This window comes from Aythya marila (assembly GCF_965140915.1).
Source record: "Aythya marila genome assembly, chromosome: 1".
Classification (NCBI taxonomy): domain Eukaryota; kingdom Metazoa; phylum Chordata; class Aves; order Anseriformes; family Anatidae; genus Aythya; species Aythya marila.
Window position 1 is genome coordinate 11,201,643 of NC_139042.1, and position 19,068 is coordinate 11,220,710.

The 19,068-nt window shown below is 37.6% G+C and overlaps 1 protein-coding gene across 3 annotated transcripts in view; it reads left to right on the forward strand.

Annotated features, from left to right (window-relative positions):
* The window catches only part of CEP295 (centrosomal protein 295), a 37,500-nt gene extending 19,022 nt beyond the window's left edge, over nucleotides 1-18,478 (forward strand). For all 3 annotated transcript variants that reach the window (XM_082773086.1, XM_082773085.1, XM_082773087.1), the window contains 13 exons: nucleotides 436-657; nucleotides 6,298-6,401; nucleotides 7,532-7,670; nucleotides 8,796-9,029; nucleotides 10,310-10,464; nucleotides 10,693-10,855; nucleotides 13,827-14,485; nucleotides 15,560-15,733; nucleotides 15,997-16,114; nucleotides 16,405-16,608; nucleotides 17,180-17,288; nucleotides 17,575-17,674; nucleotides 18,185-18,478. In XM_082773086.1, coding sequence (XP_082629212.1) covers nucleotides 436-657; nucleotides 6,298-6,401; nucleotides 7,532-7,670; nucleotides 8,796-9,029; nucleotides 10,310-10,464; nucleotides 10,693-10,855; nucleotides 13,827-14,485; nucleotides 15,560-15,733; nucleotides 15,997-16,114; nucleotides 16,405-16,608; nucleotides 17,180-17,288; nucleotides 17,575-17,674; nucleotides 18,185-18,232 — 2,429 coding nt within the window. In that variant the 3' untranslated portion in view covers nucleotides 18,233-18,478. The remainder of the gene's footprint in view (nucleotides 1-435; nucleotides 658-6,297; nucleotides 6,402-7,531; nucleotides 7,671-8,795; nucleotides 9,030-10,309; nucleotides 10,465-10,692; nucleotides 10,856-13,826; nucleotides 14,486-15,559; nucleotides 15,734-15,996; nucleotides 16,115-16,404; nucleotides 16,609-17,179; nucleotides 17,289-17,574; nucleotides 17,675-18,184) is intronic.
* The last annotated feature ends 590 nt before the right edge of the window (nucleotides 18,479-19,068 follow it).

A 19,068-nucleotide genomic window follows, 5' to 3' on the forward strand; every position in this document is an offset into this window, starting at 1 on the left:
ATGCAGAATAATTCTTGTTGGGCCAACTTAGTGTGTTGATTAGATAACAAGTTCCTGTTGAAGGGTTTGATTGAAGAATATATTTATATTCTTAAAAGCACTTGACTTAGTTTTACACATTTTCATTAAAAAAAATCAAAATGCATACCTAAAAATACTTCCAAAATATTATCCAATAAAATATTAGAGTAGGAATTTACACATGCTGTGTAAATCCCCTTCTGATCCACAGGTGATTGATTCCATTATTATTTTACCGTTAGTTGTGTCAGATAATAACAAATTGAACTTGAGTTTTTTAATTGGATTGGGTGGCCAAAAGGGGCTGTTGGTGGGGTGAAAGCACTGGGGAGAAAGGAGATCTTAATCCAGAGCAGAGAATCTGTGTTGCATAACTACATGTATATCTAAACTGGTTCAATGCTTTAAATTCAGGTAAAACAGATTCTGTTGGTGAAGAATCTTCTCCCATGTCAACTGTCGGGGAGTTTGCGTATGTGAAATGTTACAGTCCTGCTCTTCGGAAGGATGGCAGGTCACCTGGGAGCATAACAAGCTGTGAGGAACAAACCTCTGGTGAAAGTCCAAGGCAAAGGAAACAGTCTGGGTTATTACAGGAGCTGTTGCTGATGAGTGCTGAAAATTCCTGTGATTCAGGTGAGGAAATGCTCTTCCTTTGGGGAACTGTGTGAGTAGCATTCTGCACTGCTAATCTTACTGCTATTTCTCTGCAGCGTGTATCCTGACTTGTTAAAGAATATTTAGTGTTATTTAGATATTCTTTAATTTCAACTGTAAAGAATGGAATTTCAATAACTGTCTGTTCTAGAAGAACTGAATTTTGGGGCTTGATTTTTTTTTTTTTTTCTGGTGATCCACTGCCATTTTAGTAACCTGTGTTCGTGCTATAGTGACCTGCACTGCTAGTCAAGAGTTTTTCATCCAAGGCATGTACTACAAATCTGTAACCTGTGGAGCTGGCTGTAAAGAAGCCTCTTGTATCACCTGATTGCTCTGCCTTTTCCATCAGAATCTCATGCGTGCATAGGGAGCCAACTGCTAGAGAAAGCTGCAGTAGCAGTGGTTTCTCTCCTGACAGAGGTACCTTCTGCCAAGATTGCTTGTAGGGTGCCCAGGTGGGCAGCTTCACCAGCTGGGAATCTATTTTGAGCAGCCCAGTGGTGGGCCTGAGTCAGTACTCAGTGACTCCTTTAGAGACACAAAGGAAATTAATGTTTAAAGAGAACTCTGAAGTGTTCATATACTGATGTAGACATCCACGGAAAGTGCTCTTTCTGTAAGGAATTGCTTGAAAGTTTGGTTGAGACAAACTATAGAAGGCTGAGTGTAACCATTAGCTTAAAGAAACCTTGAAAGAAACAGCCGGTAGCAATTATAGAAAAATAATGCAATAATGTAAGGATTACCTTAATTCTGCTATTTGCTGTTAATCTCTGAAGAGCTTTTATTAGAAATTACACTTTTGAGGCTGGTCTGTGTCCATGGATAACAAAGTTACTATGATTCCATAAATAAATAGCAGTTGTTTTGGCTATCACAAATAAAGCAAGCTGTGGATGTTCAAAATAATTTTATAACGGAGTTGTTGAAACCTAAGCACGTTATGGGTAGCTTAGCCAGACAAAGGTGACTGGTCTTAGGTAAGCAAGCAGGTTACTATCATGTTTTTAAAGCACTTGGACTAACAAGTGGATGTCAAGGGGTTTAAATCCTACAGTTTTTCCTTGACCATAAGAAATTCAGCTCGTCTCTTTAGTCTTGGAATAGCTAACTCAAAGGCTTCAGTACTTTCAGTTGTTTTGCATTGCTCTTGAAATTTCTGCAGATTGAAATGCAGTTTGTTGTAGTTCCAGTTGGAAAACGACACGCTTGACTTGCTGTGAACTCGTACTCAAAGTTTGTGAAACACTTGCTTGAGCAATGTGAAGTTTAATACAAGATGACAGCACCTCATTGTCCGTTAATTTTCAGCATCCATCCAAAATAAATACATTATTAGAGCCTCTCATGGGTTGTTTTCAGCAACTTCACTGCCATACGTATGTCTTTACGAGCAACACAGCTGTGTGGTACGCACCTCTTCTTTTTGCTAGAATTTTCACTGCTGCCCCAAATCTTAAAGAAACTTTTAATTTAGTTTGTGCTGAGACGTCCTATTCAACTCAATCAAGGTTTAATAGGAATTGAACTTGCTTTAAATCAGTACACCTAAGTACGTTAGCTCACTTTTTTTCAATTTCTTCCTTTAATTCTCCAAATAGTCCTTTTGAAATGTAGGTGTATTTAAATTATCACCAAAGAATTTTAGTTTTTAACAATATTCAGAGAGAAGATTTTCTGAGTAAGTTTTAGGAGTGTTGCTAGATCACCAGTTTCCAAATGAACATAAAAGACCATGCTGTAGTCTCTTTTTACATAGCACTATATATGAACGATGTAATGGTTTATGTAAGATTAGGATTAGGAACCACCATATTTATATAGAAAAGCAAAGCTGTATGTGGTTAGGTATTTAGGAGCGTTGTCCTCTTGAGCAGTCCAACAAACAACCCAAACTGTCCACAGTATCTTCTTCGTAATTTGAAGGATGTAAGGCACTTAACGGCACTTTGAGTAACCAGTACAGTATTTTCAGCAATAAAATCTAGTTTTTCTTCAAGTTTTTAAAGGTGGAAAGTTAGGGTGCTTTTGAAGTTGCAATTTATGATGTTAGCTGCAAATTCATTTTTCTACTTGATTCTAACTAGATCGTGTTTGCAGTTGTCCCATGTTTTCATAGAATATCCCAAGTTGGAAGGGACCCACAAGGATCATCGAGTCCAACTCCTGGCACCACAGAGGTCTACCCAAAAGTTCAGACCATTTTCAAGAGGCATAATTGTCTCAAAGATAAGAGCGAGTGCTTTCTGTGTGTGATCTTGACCTTATCCTTTAAAGAGAGATTTGTGGTGGTTTCTAGCTTTAATGTACAGCTTTGGAACTTGCAAGTTGTACAGCTTTGTAGTTACAGGACTACCAGATGTGCACAGGTCCTATTTATCACTATTGACTTGCTTTTTCAAAGTAAAGCATTAGAGATAGAAAGGTCAAAGTCATACAGGTTCTGAAAAAGATGAACTTTGTAAACTTATTTAGATACGTTATTGATAAAGGTGTTTCATTTGATATGAGGTTTGTCATTGGGTGACAGGCGTATTCTTTTTTTGGGATTTCCCTAACTATCTGTATTTCTTTCCTCCTATTGTTACAAGAAGGGAAAAAATAACCCTCTCCAATTTAGATGCAGACACATCTGGATGTAAAGGCGGTCTCAAGGACTGCTTTTGGTTAAGGAAGGATGAATCCCTAAATCCCTGCCCTCCATACTAAGTGGTCACAAGTGCTACACAAACTGCTCAGCCGGCTGGGAGGCAGAGGGAACAGGTCTGTGTTAGAGCGATGTTGCAGGATTTGCCTTGCTGGTGGCACTGATTCAGATTGCTCTCACCATGCCACTGATGTCTCCCAAGATGAGTTAGAAACTCAACGTATTTGAGATTTCTTCTTTTAAATCCAGTTTGGTTAAAATGGGCTAATAGAACATAAATTGTTAATAGGGAATTGCAGAGTAATACTACAGATGAGGCAGTTTGATTGCATAAACCTTATTTCTGTAGGGAAATCATCTTGGAAATAGTGCCTAGACTTGATGCACACAGCTTTTTCACAGTTCTCCTTCCATGCCTATCAACAAACCTTTCTATTTATTCATCTTGGGCTTTGAGTCCACTTGAGCAGCGTTCCAGATGTGATTACTTTCATGTAATGCCACCCTAAACAGAGATGTTATTCCATGATTATTTCTTCTGTAACCTAAGATTTCAGTTTATTTTTAATAATCCCAAATATTTGTCCATAATTCAGTATTGCAACAGGCTGTTTTATCCATCACCAATTCAGCAAACTAGTGTGGAGTACAACTTTTTTCCCCCGATGGTTGGGTTTGGACTGGTCCCTGTTTTTCATTGTCTTCACAAATGATTTGTTGCTCAGTCTGATGCCTTTCAATTGCAGCATGAAATTATTGCTGTTACTGTTCTACTGCAATTTCAGTTGAATAAATTGCATTCTGGGTATTACAGCCTCAATTTTTAAACCCATTTTAACCACTGTGGTGGCCAGGAGATTAAAACGTGAAAGTCCCATGTAGATGTCAGGAAACTGTGAGGAACAAGAACCTTGCACTATTATTTTGGAGGGAGGAGAAAAGAATAAAAAAAAGCCCCTCTTTGTGAGTCACCAAGTACAGTTTTTAAGGATATTACTGTAATAAAGACATGAGATATGAGCATGTTGTATTTTTAGCTCTGAAATCAGTAATTAATTTGGTTTATAGCATGGAATTGCTGCTGTTTGTCCCTGGTATTTATATCACAGAACAATGCAGGTTATTGCAGCATAGGAATAAAATGTTTGCAGAATAGCTTTTAATAGAATTTATATACGAGAGTATCAGATACTTGAATCTCCTCTCATATGTATCCTAAATTACTGCCTGTCACTGATAGGCTTTATAAAATAAAGCATTTATTTCAGAGAACTATCGAATCTTGATGTAAAGATACCAGGAAAAAGAATTCAGTACTCTCCACGGCAGCTTGTTTCAGCAGTTAATTATTCTAAAATAAGCAGTCTATTTCCACTTCCCATATGTCTTACAGCCATTTCTTGCCCCTGCTTCTTGTTACAACGTTCTTTGAGGTTTAGATTACAGGAAATTTTTTTCAAGGTCTTGCTTATTCTCACGGTCATCTGCCTCCTGTGTTAAGCTCCCAAGCAGAACAGCAGACTTGTGCAGTTTATTTGGACTGGATTACACCACCGACAGCCAAGGAGCTCGCTGCCACCTCATCCTACTCAAATTTTAAGCTATCTTCCCCATGAACCTGAAGACTTTTGTCATATACCTGACTTACAGTTTTACATGTACTGCAGCAACATTGTTTAACAGACCCAGATTTGCATAAAGCCAGGGTAATTTTTACAGCTGCATTGCTACTGAGCTTATTGTTCTTCCACTCTTTGTTACTTGAAAATCCTTCTGCCAGTGGCTCTGTTCGATTACTGATCAAAATGCCATAAGTGTTCGGGATCAAGCTTACTAGAAACTTTGGAGAACTAGGGAGGGGAGTCCTTCTGAGGACTGTTTTCCCCTTTATTTTGAGATCTGTCATTTAGCATTTAAAATAACATAGTAAATGAATAAAGAATAGGTTAACTTCTCTTTTAATCCAAGTAAGTATGTTTTAGATATTTCCTTTCATTTCTTGTACTTCCTCCTAGTTCTGGGTGATAGCAACTAGAGGAAACCTTGGTTTATTATTTTTTCTTTCTTTCCTAAAAGGAGTTTCAAAGTGTTTCGTACTGACTTAGATACTTCAGTATTACATCATACAGGTGTTCCACTGATGTTGCCTTGCAGAGGAAACTTCTCCCACTTTGTATAGTAGGAAAACCAGAACAGCTGGGCTCCGTCTTCTAGTAAGAAATGCAGTTTCAGGTCATACAAGGGACGCCTTAATGTTAGAAGTCACAGTGTTATGAGATCTACCTAAGGATAGAGCCTTACAGGTGCTGTAGATTTGAAATGACACTGTCATTAGCAGCCCTAGTAGAATTGATTTAAAAAAAAAGAAAAAAGTGCGTACTTAACTTCCACAGTTTGACTTAAATTTCTGTTAAATATGTAACACTTTTCCTTGGAAAAAGTGAGAGCGGCCCTGAGGAGAAGGAGCTGGGGGTGTTGGTGGATGAGAAGCTCAACACGAGCCAGCAAGGTGTGCTTGCAGCCCAGAAAGCCAACCGTGTCCTGGGCTGCACCAAAAGTTAGGTAATTTTTAAAAAGTAATGACAAGTTAGTTAGGTAATTCATAGTTTCTGATTTCTGTGGTCTGCCTTTCTTGGTAATCATTGTACTGGTAGAGGCCAGAAGGGTTCCTCCACCCCAGTGAAATGGTTGTAGGAACACTACCAAAGGCGTATTTCATTCTGCAAAGCCAAAGCATGAATTTCTGGCTCTTAATGCATCATCTACAGAGACCAGTCATGCTAATCATAAATTATGGTACACTGGAACAGAAAGTATAATGTAACTGAGAAGAATGAGGCAAAAATCAGTGCCTAACAGTGAGGACAGCAGCAGTAGAGTATTACTGCCATCTGGTGTTAAAAAAACAAAAACAAAACAACACTAACAACTGCTTTCTGTTTCTTCTTGCTTCTGTTACACTTTGTTAGCTCAGTCCCAAGATTCTCTCGTGGCTCGAAATTCACCAGTTCCTGCTGCTGAAGTTGGAGAGGAAACACCATGTTCTGGACCATCGTTCAGAAGCATTCATGCGGTTAGTCATATCAAAGTAACTGTGGAACAAAATTTACTCTTTGTGGTGTGTTTATCTGGAATGCTAAGATGATGTGCAGAAAGGAAAAATATTAGGACAGAATATTGTCATGTTTTTGTTGCCTTGAATCAGGCATTTGAGAACTTTATCTTGTATTTCCAGAATGCTCAGGAACAGGTAGGATCTAGTACAATTGTATGATAATTAAGTTTAGAAGGGATCTTAGAAGGTCCCTGTTTCAGCCTCCTGCTTGCAGCAGGGTAAGCTGTGTCAATGATAGCCACTGGTTTTCTTTATCCAAAGATCCTGCCAGTGAATAAAAATAGTGAATAAAAATTTGTCAGTGAATAAAAATAGTATTTAAAAATTACTGTTTGTTTATAGATGTATGGAAACATTTATACAAACAGTATGTATGTGTACATATATATATATATATTTATACACACACACTGCCTGATAAATATATTTAATATAAGAGAAACCAATGGAGGGAATGGGTTTCTTAGTTTTCTGTTTTTTCTTAATGTGTATTTTAATTCAAAGTTTGGGAGAGATAAAATGTTAACATCTCATCCTTCAAAATTTGGAAGTGTGAGTACCCTCATTCTCTATTCTGTGACTGTACAGCTTTCTTCAAAATTCAGGAAGAAAATATTTTAGAGTACTTTGTATATTTAGCTGTAAAACTAGAATTAAACTGTTAAATCACTCTCCTATATTCAGAAGGCACGGATTTGAAGGTACCTGTAAAATTCCAGACTTTTGCATGTATTGTGTTTGCGTTCCTCTGAGACCTACAATTCCCCTGAAGTAGGTCTGTGATGAGAAATAGCCAAATCTGACCACCAGGAGATAAAATAATCTTCCAGGTGTAATGATTTGTACAGTTCTGAGAGGCTTGGTGTGTGTGTGTGTGTGTGTGTTAGGGGGAGGGGGCTGTTGGGGGGCATCTGGGTCTGAGAGCTGGGCTGTGAATGTTCTGTGCTGAGCAATGATGAGTTCCTGTTTGCCTGACCGCCAAAATGAAGGCTTCTACACTTGAACTGAGCTCAGAATAAAAGCTGTGGTTTTAAAGTTTCAATTACAGTGTCTGAATCCAAGGTAACAGATATGTTACTTCCTCCTAGGAAGTGCTTTCTAAGGTAGTGTCCCCGGATTTGTGTTCAGAGGCTTTCATGCAAGCAATATCCTGTGATTTATCTTCAACAATTTCCACAGGAAGCTTTTTGACTAGCGAGACATTGGATGCCAGCCCTATTGACACTGGTAAGTGTTGGGGTTTTGTGATTTTTGTAAATGAAAAACTGTGTTCTCAACCTTATTTTATAGCAGAATGGATCTGGCTGACTGGACATAAATCTGTCTGAAAAAGGTTAATATGGAACTTCACTTAGGAATTGTCAATACATGTTTTAGAGTGTAATTGGAATATACACATTCTGTGCTCGTGAGGTTTTTTAACTTATAATTTAGCCTTACAACACATCAGGTTCGGCAAAGGTAATTTTAATAAGCAACTGTAACACTAGCAATTTTCAGGTGGCACAATTTTTAGAAAATACGATCCCCAAACAACACACTGATGAAAGTTTTCCAATCAGTTTATACCGTAAATTTTTAGAGTGCTGATAGTTGTCCTGCTGTTAGGAGAATTGCATCAATATCTTGTTGCACCAAAGTGTCACTGTAGTAATTTCTAGTAACTTGTAAAAATGCCACTTTTAATGCCACATTGACTTGGAAGTGTGTTTGTATCCTTTTTTGCTTGCAGGCTGCCTCTTGATCTTAAGTTAGCTTTGTATAAAATTAAAAATGATGTCTTTATAATGTATAGTCGTCCTCTATATACTGGCTTTATCACCTCTGAACATGGAAGGTGGGTTTAAAAGTGATTATGTAGTGACCTGTAGATTTATTTACTTTAAGGCTAAGTATTGTCTTAATCTGAGCTGTATCTGATCTCATTCATACCCTTATATGTAGATGAGTTATTCCATGTTCATAAACCAATTCTTGAAGATTATTTCTTGAGCCACTGAAGTCTCAGGCTGGCTCTATTTTAACTACAATGTTCTGAATGTGTAAGTGGTGTTTTGAGTAATGAACTTTGTAACTTGCATCAAATTTTGTTTTACTTAGGTAAAGCTCAAACTCTAAGATAATTTGCTTGCAGCCTTTCTTTCCTACTGTTCTTAGTTGTTAAAAAAAAAAAATAAGGTGTCAGTATTGACAGGAGACAGTTTACAAAAAAAGCACAAAACTTAAAAATAAACAAAAAAAACAAAAACACAAGAATCAAGATGTTAAGGGTATTTCAGGATACTAAGCAGTGTGTTTTCAGGTGACTTCATGTGAGTGGTTTATATGAAAACATCTGGCTTCTTATTTCAGGATTGTCTTCTGACAGTACGGAAGACCGAGTTTTGAAAAAAACGGGAAGCTGCCCTTGGAGCTCTTTGCTGCCTTGTACCTCACGGCTGAGGCAAGAGAATCTGTCAAGAGCACCTGAAACCTGGTTGCCAGAAGGAGAAGCGTTCCTTTATGAGGGCAGTGAGATTCAGCAGATCTTGGAGAAATGTGGTGGAGATTTGAACTCTTCATCAGAGAACAATGTGCATTTCCAAGGTACCTGCTATTTTGAAGCATTTGTGTGCCACACTGTCATACAGAAAGAGGAGTTTAATCGGGGTTATGCATTTCTGCATTATATTCAGCCTATATTTTATTGTCAGTGTGTTCTATACATGAGAACTCCTGCTTTGATGATCATCGTCCTTTGCTTTATGTATATGTCTGCATAGTATAGTGCAACAAAAAGATAATCTGATCAGACATCTGATCATATTCTGTGCAGCTTCCTGCTACTATGGCTAGATTGTTTCTGTTGTCTGTGCTTATTGCTTATGTATCTGTAACTCTGTATTAAGGGATTCAGAGCAGATAACAATATATAATTCTTATCAACTATCAACCCTATTTGAATGAATCACCACTTACCAGGCTGCCAGAAGGTCGGTGCTCTCCAGTGTGCACAGTTCTGTGCTCTCTAAATGTGCACATTTAATGATTCATGAAAATAAAAACATCTTTATTAGCTGTCGTGCAGATAACTCCGGTGTTTTAATTTGAACTACTTCCTTCTGCAATGTGTTTGGAAACATAGAAACACAGAACTTCAGATTCATCTAAAGAAGGGCCTTCTCCTTGTGATCCAAATTGTCCTTCCAGCTCAGAGCAGAGCCAATTTACACCAGGTTGCTGAAGGCCTTGTTGAGCAGAGTTCTGAGTATCTCCAGTGGCAGAGATTCCATACCACCCAGGCAACTTGCTTAACAACCTTCACTGGGAATTTTTTTCTTTGTGTCTAACCAGAATTTCTTGCATTCCATCTTTTGTCAATTATCTTTACTTCTGTCACTGGGCATGTTCCAGAAGAACATGACTGCATCTTCTCTCTACTTTGTTTTAGGATGTTGTAGGTACCAGAGATTTCTGTTCCTCACCTCTTCTCCCACACAAGCCTTTTTGTAAAACTGAACAAGCCCAGTTTTTAAGCTTCTCTTCAAACACAATGTGCTTCATCCTTCCTCTAATCATCATTTGTCTCCTCACTGGACTTGCTCCATTGTGTCAGTGTGTACTTTTCATACCAGGAAGCCCTAAATAGGACACAGTGCTTCTTATGCAGTCTTGCAAGTACTTAACAGAGAGCCTCTTGACCGTAGCTTTTCATTTAAAAACAAAATAAATTCAGCACTTTCTTGCTGCTGTTTGTTCCTGCATTGTAAGAATTGGATATTGTAATTATTTATTTATTTTTTTTTTACAAGCTAGTATTTGTATACCTGCAGAGAATTCTATGTGCTCTACCTATTTCATCTGAAAAGTAATCTCTTTTCTTACAGCTCTAGCAGCTGATCTTGATTTGCCTGAAATGGAGAGGCATTTTCCTAACTCCCGTCATCGGCTCTTTCAGCCTTTGGAACCAAGTTTTGACTTGGATATCTCATCATCCATTTCTCAATACAAGATTTCCCAAGACAACAGAGAATTTAGGAAGGTATTACAGAAAAACTCACGCTTCAAATTTATGTAAGATTGAAATGTGTAATCCCTGTGTTGTGCTTATATGAAACACGGTAATAGTTTTTGACATATGTAGAACTGGAGGCATTTTTGCTGTTAGCAAGGAGAAATGTGATACAAAAAGCAAAAATTGCCATTAACCTTTTATCCTTCATATTCCTGAGAAAATGAAATCTTAATCGGGATTTTTTTCTGCCACTAGACTTCCACATTTTCAACAGAAAGTCAAGACACATCTGCATTTCTAGATGAGAGAAACTCCAGCCTGAATATACAAAGAGGCAGTCTGCCTTCTGCTCTTGAAACAAACAAGTCTGACGCCATTACATCAGAAGAAGAGTCTCTTAAAGAAAATGGTACTCTGGGTATGTACAATGTAGCCTGATCTACGCTTACAAAATCAAACCATCGCTAATATGGAACTACCAACCTTTAAAATGGGTTTGCTGGGTTGAAACTGGAAAGAAACTATTCCCTTCTAAATCAACAGTGACTAACACAAAAGCAGACCGTTACATTCAAGCCACTGTAATGGATATTAGGTTACTTAGTTTTTTTTGGTCTAACCAGCTCAGCACCATGCAGCCGTTCGCTTGTTCTCCTCAGGTGGAGTGAGGGAGAGAATCAGAAACATAAAAGTTTGAGAGCTCATGGGTTGAGATAAAGGCAGGCGGGTGTTCAGCCACCTCCAGGCAAGCAGGGCTCATCACACCTAATGATTTCTTGAACACAAATGCTGTCACTCCAAACATCCCCCCCACCTTTCTCCTTCTTTACCCCAGCTGTTATTGCTGCACATGACACCACACGATGTGGGACATCCCTTTGGCCAGCCTGGGTCAGCTCCTGGCTGTGTCCCCTCACAGCAACTTGTGCACCCCAGGTACCTCGCTGCCAGGGCACCGCCAGGAGCTGAGCAGTCCTTGGCTCTGTCTGAGCACTGCTCTGCAACATCCATCAGTGTGTGACCACTGCTATTGTCATCAAAAATCCAAAACAGTACCATACTAGCAAAAAAATTAATTCTATCCCAGCCAAAACCATGATGTGTGTGGTAATTATGACATTAGTGAACAAATTTCAGTGCTGGCTGGGACTAATATTTTAATTATTTTTTTTGAAAAAAAAATCATGCATACATCCCTCATTTTGTACATTTGAGGAAATCATTCAATTTATGAAACTGGTTTTTGAGGCATGTGTTAGAATTTCCATACTCTTCTTTCTCTGTTATACGTTGTGTTCTTCAAGAAACCATCAGGCTTTGCTCTTGCACTGTTGAGATGCAGCCACTGCGTGCTGTGAAATTTCTTCTGATTATAAACTGCCTTATCTACCTTCAGAATAAAGGAAGAGGAAGAGAGAAAGGAATAAACTTTGAGATTACAGTGTAATAAATAGTAGATTAAAAGCTTAGGATTCTACAGCAGCACTAAGCTAACAGCTGCTCATAACTGGAAAAAAATTTTGTTAATGTTCTGCAGTTGAATTATTAAAATTATTAAAATTATAAACTTAATAAATTATAATTTATAATGCTTACAATTTATAAACTTAATCTGTAACATATTCTAAAGAAAGAACTGATCTGACATTCCAAATGCAGTGAGCAGTAACATAAGTATTTCTGAAGCCCTAAGTTACCAAGAACCAGGTGTTTCAGCACAATGGTGCTCCAACCAGTAACAGTAAAAGTAACACAGTATTTACATAGTGGATGGATTAATAATAGAAATGTTCCTGGTTATTTGCATGTATGTCCACAATATTCTGGGAAATACATACTGGTCATCTTTGAAGCTGCAAGCAACTGTGCCATGTTTATTATGCAGCTTTCACTTCAGATTGCAGGTACTAGTACTAAAAAAAAAATGCCAGAAAATGCTTACACTGTGAGACTACCTGGGGTGACAGCAAAGGGGATTTAGGAAACTCCTGCTAGCTGTAACATTCACTTTCTAAATTGCTCATAGAAACAATCTCTGTGCTTTAAACTTCTCTATTATATTTCCCCATCTCTTTTAAATTTTCTTTTTATGAGCCCAAACCAATTATTCTTGTGCTTTAAAAAAAAAAAAAAAAAGATAAGAAATCAAAAGCTAATTCAGGTTGTCAGTCTGAGGTAGGTTGATATTTTTGTTTCATCATCTGGAGAATTTTCTAGCGATGGCTGATCCTGCAGGGTAATTCTTCCCTCCCTGTAGTCACTTTTGATATTTTAATAACTGCTATTTATCTGGAGACAATATTCCTCATGCATATAATACCAGATATCTTGTTAAACAATACAGAAATTTCTCAAAACAGAAATACTTAAAGGCTTATACGATATATTGCTATCAATATACAAAACGAACCAAAAAAACACTACCACCAAAAAAAAAAAACAACTAATAATGTGATGCTGCAGTCCGTGTAACCAGTTTTATCAATCTTATGTCAGAGACATATTAAACGCATGCACACACACACATTTAAAGAAACCTTGTTTGGTAGATGCTGTAGTACTGAAATGCCTCCCCAGTAATTAAAATATTAACATGCTTTTTTTTCTCCTTTCTAGCTTCTTCTGGGAAAAAAAAAAAAAAATCTTGATTTGTATGCTTAGAATCAAAGGGAAAGATAATGTAGGGTACAATATTGTAACTTTTAGGACTCATAGAATGGGTTGGGCTGGAAGGGACCTTAAAGCCCACCCAGCTCCAGCCCCCTGCCATGGGCAGGGACACCTCCCACCAGCCCAGGTTGCCCAAAGCCCCATCCAGCCTGGCCTTGAGCACCTCCAGGGATGGGGCATCCACAGCTTCTCTGGGCAGCCTGTGCCAGGGCCTCACCGCCCTCTGAGGAAGAATTTCTTCCAACTAGCTGACCTAAATGAACAGCTGTCAGTGTTCCAGTTTGGAAGTTGTCTTCTACTATGAATTATTTCTGCCCCAGTAATGATGTTTCTGATCGCTTTCTTCCTGTTCTTGAGATTTTGCTGGGGGTTCAAAAGAAACTCAGGACTGCCATTTGCAGTGTATAAATGGATATAAATACAAATCTAGTGATGTACAATGCAGTTATGTTAGCAGCATTATGAAGGTTATCCCTAAACATATTGTAATAAGCAACAAAAAATGTTCCTTTTTTTGTACAAAATGAATCAAATATTTAAAAAAAAAAAAAAATCAAACTGAATCAAAGTTGAATGAATCAGGTATTGTTAATGGTATTCCATTTTACTAAACTTCAGCAGACTTGCACATTCCTCACCAGTCCTGTTATGGAGGGATTTTTTAAAGGTGAAATTGTGTTGTGTTAAGATAGAATTCTGACTCTAACTTTCTGAAACAGGTTCAGATGAATCTTTCCACCCCCTGCGAGCGGAATCTTCTCTGAGTGATCTCAGCCAGAATGCTGATCAGCCAGAGGACTGTAACGTAATGTTAGAGACGTCTTCTGGACAAAACCCTGGGATTAGAATAAGAGGCAATGAGAGCGGTATTTCATCGGCCAGAGAGTATGAAGAACTGACAAGAAGCATGGAGTGTGTTAGTCTGCAGTGTTCAATGGAAGAGACACGAAACGAAAGTCTGAGCTCACTGGAGGAACAAAAACCATTTTATCAGCTAAATACCACACCTGTTCCAGTGGATGAAACTTCCCCTCAACACATATTCAATGAGAATGTTACATTCAGGCAAGAGGCTCTGTCTTCTGAAAAACTACCTGTCGAGGCATTTGATAAGAAGTACGTGAAGCTTCCTGAGAAATTTCTTCATGTACATGAAGCAAATAAAGCTGTGGCAGTGGATTCTCAGTGCAATAGCAATGTAAAGGAGCCAGATCAAGGATTTCCAGAAGTACAGAAATCCTCCTGGATTACCAGGGAAACCAGCTTGGAAGTCCCAGGCATTCATTTACAGGCTGTACAGCAGAATGTTTCTTTCCTGGGAAGACGTGAAAAACATTCCAGTTCTGTGCCTGGAAGCTCATGTCGTATTCCAGTCTGGGTACGTAAAACAGATTTTTCTTTTAATTTGTGCAGGTATTTTGTTTGTTTACCTTTTTTTTTTTTTTTTTTTTTTTAAACCAAGCTATTTTATGCCTTTAACATCAGAAAACTTGGCAAATGTTCACTTTATGGTTCCAGTTTGACTTGCCTGTTTCCTGCACTTCTGCTCTCCTGTTTGCTCTTTCAGATCGAAGCACTGAAGTAATCAGCAGTAGCTAAATTGAGCTCGAACTTACTTAACTGAAGAAACAGCCCCTTCCCCAGTTAAAAAGGGGGCTAAATAATTTAATCAAAGAATAAGTAAACTTAAAATAGGTTTGACAAAGTGGTGGGGTTTTATATATATATATTTTTTAAAAAAGCGTGGCCTGAATGAAAGTAGATTTCAGACATAATTTAAACTTGAGGGGTGATTTTGTTGTTTGGTTGCTTTGAGTTATTTGTTTTTATTTAGCAGTGTTAAGGGGGAAAAAAAAAAACAAAAACAAAAAACATACTTACATTGCATTTAGGTTGCAGGGTTTGCATACGTCAATTAACAAATATCCCAGGCAAGGTGCTCTATTTCCATAGTGCTTGGGGCAGATTTTTTTTTTCTATATTTTGAATGAGCCTTATCTTTGGCACAAGCTACTACCTGTTGCTATTTCTGCAAATAGTGGTGATTTTTTTAAAATATATTTTAATATTAAGTATATATACATATTTTTAAATGTATACAATGTGTATATATATATATATATATATACACATTGTATACATATAATATATAATATAATATATAATATAATATATAATATAATATATAATATAATATATAATATAATATATAATATAATATAAAATATAATATATAATATAATATAAAATATAATATATAATATAATATAAAATATAATATATAATATAATATAAAATATAAAATATAAAATATAAAATATAAAATATAAAATATAAAATATAAAATATAAAATATAAAATATAAAATATAAAATATAAAATATATAATATATAATATATATATATATATTAATATCTTTTACACTGAGGTCTTGTGTAATCTGTTTGCTAGGAAACTGAGTCGGGGCATGGTATTATGGAGGAACCTGAACTCACTCTGATAAGCTCAAATGACATCAGCGTTGTGGAATCGGACGTTGAGCATATGAACCAAGAAAAAAGTGAAGAGGATAAAATCAGTAACCCAGCACATGCGAATAAATCTGACCTTAATGATTTTACTGAGGTGAGTCTTAATTAGTGTAATTCTGAAGTTGAGATGCAGTGGGTGAAGGGACTGCAGGATTTATTTTTAAAGTTTTTGAATACTTTTGGAAACATGCTTTCTAATTCTTACTGTCAAGGTTAATTTCTGATGTTTTTTCTTGTGCCTAAATGCAAAAAAAGTCTTGTTTCTGTCTGGTGTGTGTCAGTGGTGCAGTACTACTACGTGAGTTAAACTTGTGGTGGATTTTATGCATTTTTAACTAACGTTTCTTTTTGAGACAGGAGAGAGAATTTTTACCACTGGTTCCAGATGTGGATTATTCCATGTTTGTAAGGCCTGACAGTTCTTCCAGAGCCCAGAGTCCCAATGACAGACAGCATCCATCACATCAGACCGCAGGTAATTAACTAGGAGCTTCTCAGGTCTTTGGTATGTTTTGTGGCTTTAAGATGCTTTTGATGCAGTTATTATTACAACATTTGTCTTGGCAGTACTGCTTACAGTACTAGATTCTCTAGCTCTGAATTGCTGCTTATTTTGCAACATTCATTATTTACAGTGTCACCTCCTAGCACTATTTGTTAAAGCAGTCAAGGTCAGTATTTTATGAGAAATGGATTGGAATGTTTGAGTTATTAGAGGTGACAATGTTCTTTGCTGAAAGTGAGAAATCTCCTTTTCTTTCTCAGTGATGCGCCTAGAGTTTCCTTCTGCATCAGGGAGTTTGCAAGAATCTTTTTTGAAAAGAAAGAAGAGCTTCATTCAGAAATCTCTGGAAAGAGTAGAAGAAATCAAAAACAGAGAGAGGAAAAATGAAAAGCCAGAAGCCAAACCATTTCAGAGAAGGAAGTCTGAGAAGTTAAGCAGGCAAAAGGAGTCTTTTCTTCTCCCTGGTATGTTTATCTGATGTAGGAGTAGATACGCTTTTAGTTGCTTTTTAATATCAAAGAACAGCTTTCCCGTTTCTTTCATTGTTGCTTTTGCAGGCATCTCAGGAATGTGAGAAATCTCAGGATGTGAGGAATTTTTTTCCCCATTTAGCTACCTCTTCAGTGGTGTAAAGGCCCTTAATTATCTGTTTCATACATGTATGGTCATAAGGTGTCTTATGACTGTATTTAGAGACCTCATTCATCTCTGATGTCTGTTAATAGGGGTTTGGAAGTCAGCTGTTGAGAAGCAGTCGCCTAAGGAGTCAGAGACTTAATTTCAAAAGAAAACTTAATCTCCATTGTGTCCATTCTTCTTGCTTTTCTTGTTGTAGTTTCATCTTTCAGTCTTTGAAACCTCTTGTGTTTTTGAGTACTCTTGTGCTGAAACACCCTGTCATTGACATTCTTTGATGTTTTACAACCAGTGCCTTGTGTTAACTCAATTTGAGTCTTTATTGGGGCACAGTGCAGCTTTGTATGAACATACGTAGTAGCTAGATTAATTAAAATACATTTTCCGTGTCTTTTGAAGGGAAAAAAGGTGCAGTTGTCAACCAGTTGAAGAAAGTAGGAGAAGTGAAAGTATCTTCTCCAGAAGACAGGAAAGCTGGAAAAGTAGAAATGCAGCAGCGTACTTCAAGGTACCGCATTCATACGAAGAAGTTTGGATTAAACAAACAGAAGTAGTTGGTCTGTGCCTTGTGACAGCACTTTGTGGTCTTCCAGTTGCACCTTAAGGGACACCGACAGCTCCAGAAAGGGGGTTTTGTGAGGGCCAGGAGCAGGAGAGGAATTTTAAGTGACCCTTGATTATTTGATAGCAAAGTCAAAATTGTTTTTTTCTTAATTTCTAGTAACTGAGACTTAATGTTAATGTACTGCTTTGCCACTTTGCTTCCTGACAGTATTTTCCCATTGTTTTGACAGGCTTTATAATCAACTTGAAGAAGTAAAAACCAGAAAGGAGGAAAAGAAAAGGCAAGAAACTTCTGCTAAAAACAGAGAAAAGGCTAAGGAGTTTCAGAAGGTAAAATCACGTTAGGATCTTGTGCTGGTCAGTTCTCATTTCACTGAGCTTCCAATCAGAGATGGTTCTGCAAGGTGTGACTGAACAGACCATGGACTGAGTCAGAATGTTTCAGCTTAGCTTCTGGGAGCTGTTACCTAACGTTTGGTAACTCAGGGGAGCTTTTAAGGATTTCATAAGTGTTGCTATGGGCATACCACGTTTCAGACAGCCCGAGTGGACACAGTCACTGTGTTTGTAAGTTCAGAGCACCTCTTAGGGCTGAAATCTTTCTCTAAAGGAAATTAATTGGCTTTGGCTGTTCCAGGGAATTTCTGTTTCTACTGAGCTGAGCGTACCTGAGCTCAAGGTGGCAAGGATCCTGTTTGGATGTGCCTATGACCAGGAGCTGCTATATGTAGGAGCTATACAGTTGCTGTTAAAATGTTCAGGCTACACCCAAGTAGTACCTGTTTTCTGCTGTACTACATTTTTAGTATGCCTGTTTTCTCATGATTTTCTTATTTGCAGAAAATGCTAGAAAAATTACGAGCCAAGAAGACAGGGAAAACACCTTGACTGGCAGAAGCCTTTGAGCGCTCTCCATTACTGGACAGGTACACTTCAAAAGAGCAAGTACTTGTAAGATCTTTCAATATGGTGTCTGTGTAATACCTCATGTAACAGTTCAGCAGTAATTCTGCAGACCTTAATTACTTTTAACCTGTGGTAAACTGTTTACTAGAATGACAATGCTCAAAGACTTCTGTGATGTGCATTTTTGGTTCTAAGAACTTGTAATACACATTGTGTAAAAATAAAGGTTCTTTTTTAAAAAACTTCATCTATGGGTTCCTTCTGAAAAGCTGCATCTTCATGCTTTATGTAGCTCATGTTTACTTAGATGCATCTTAGAGCTGAGGGCAGGATAACAACAAACTGTAAGCTGAACTGCTACTGCAAGGCTGAATTTTGTTAATTTGGTAGAGTACCTGTGTAGCTCTATGAAATTTGGCCCTTGTTAAGATAGGGAAATACCTGGCCCTGGTCTTAGAAAGGTAGAAGCTGAAGGAGCTTCTCTTTGAACAATTAAAGCTGCTTTTTTTTTTGTTGTTCCAGAAAGCACTATCAATGCTGTTGTAGCTGAAGAGACTTTCAAACTGCTCCCTCCTCCCTAAATAAAGCATGTAAGCCAAAGGCAGTTTGTCATTCCTGGAATTAAGTGACATGGAGGGTTGCTGCAATGTGGGGGGAACAGAGGGAGTAATTATGCAGCTGAAGGGGGGAGGATCTACTCTCATCTTCACTCACCCCAGTGGTTTTAAAGGGCTGCTCCCTCTTATGCTTGAATATTTTTGTTCCTTTCTCATAACAAAGGGAAAAAACAAACCAGCTTCACCATATTTTATAGTATA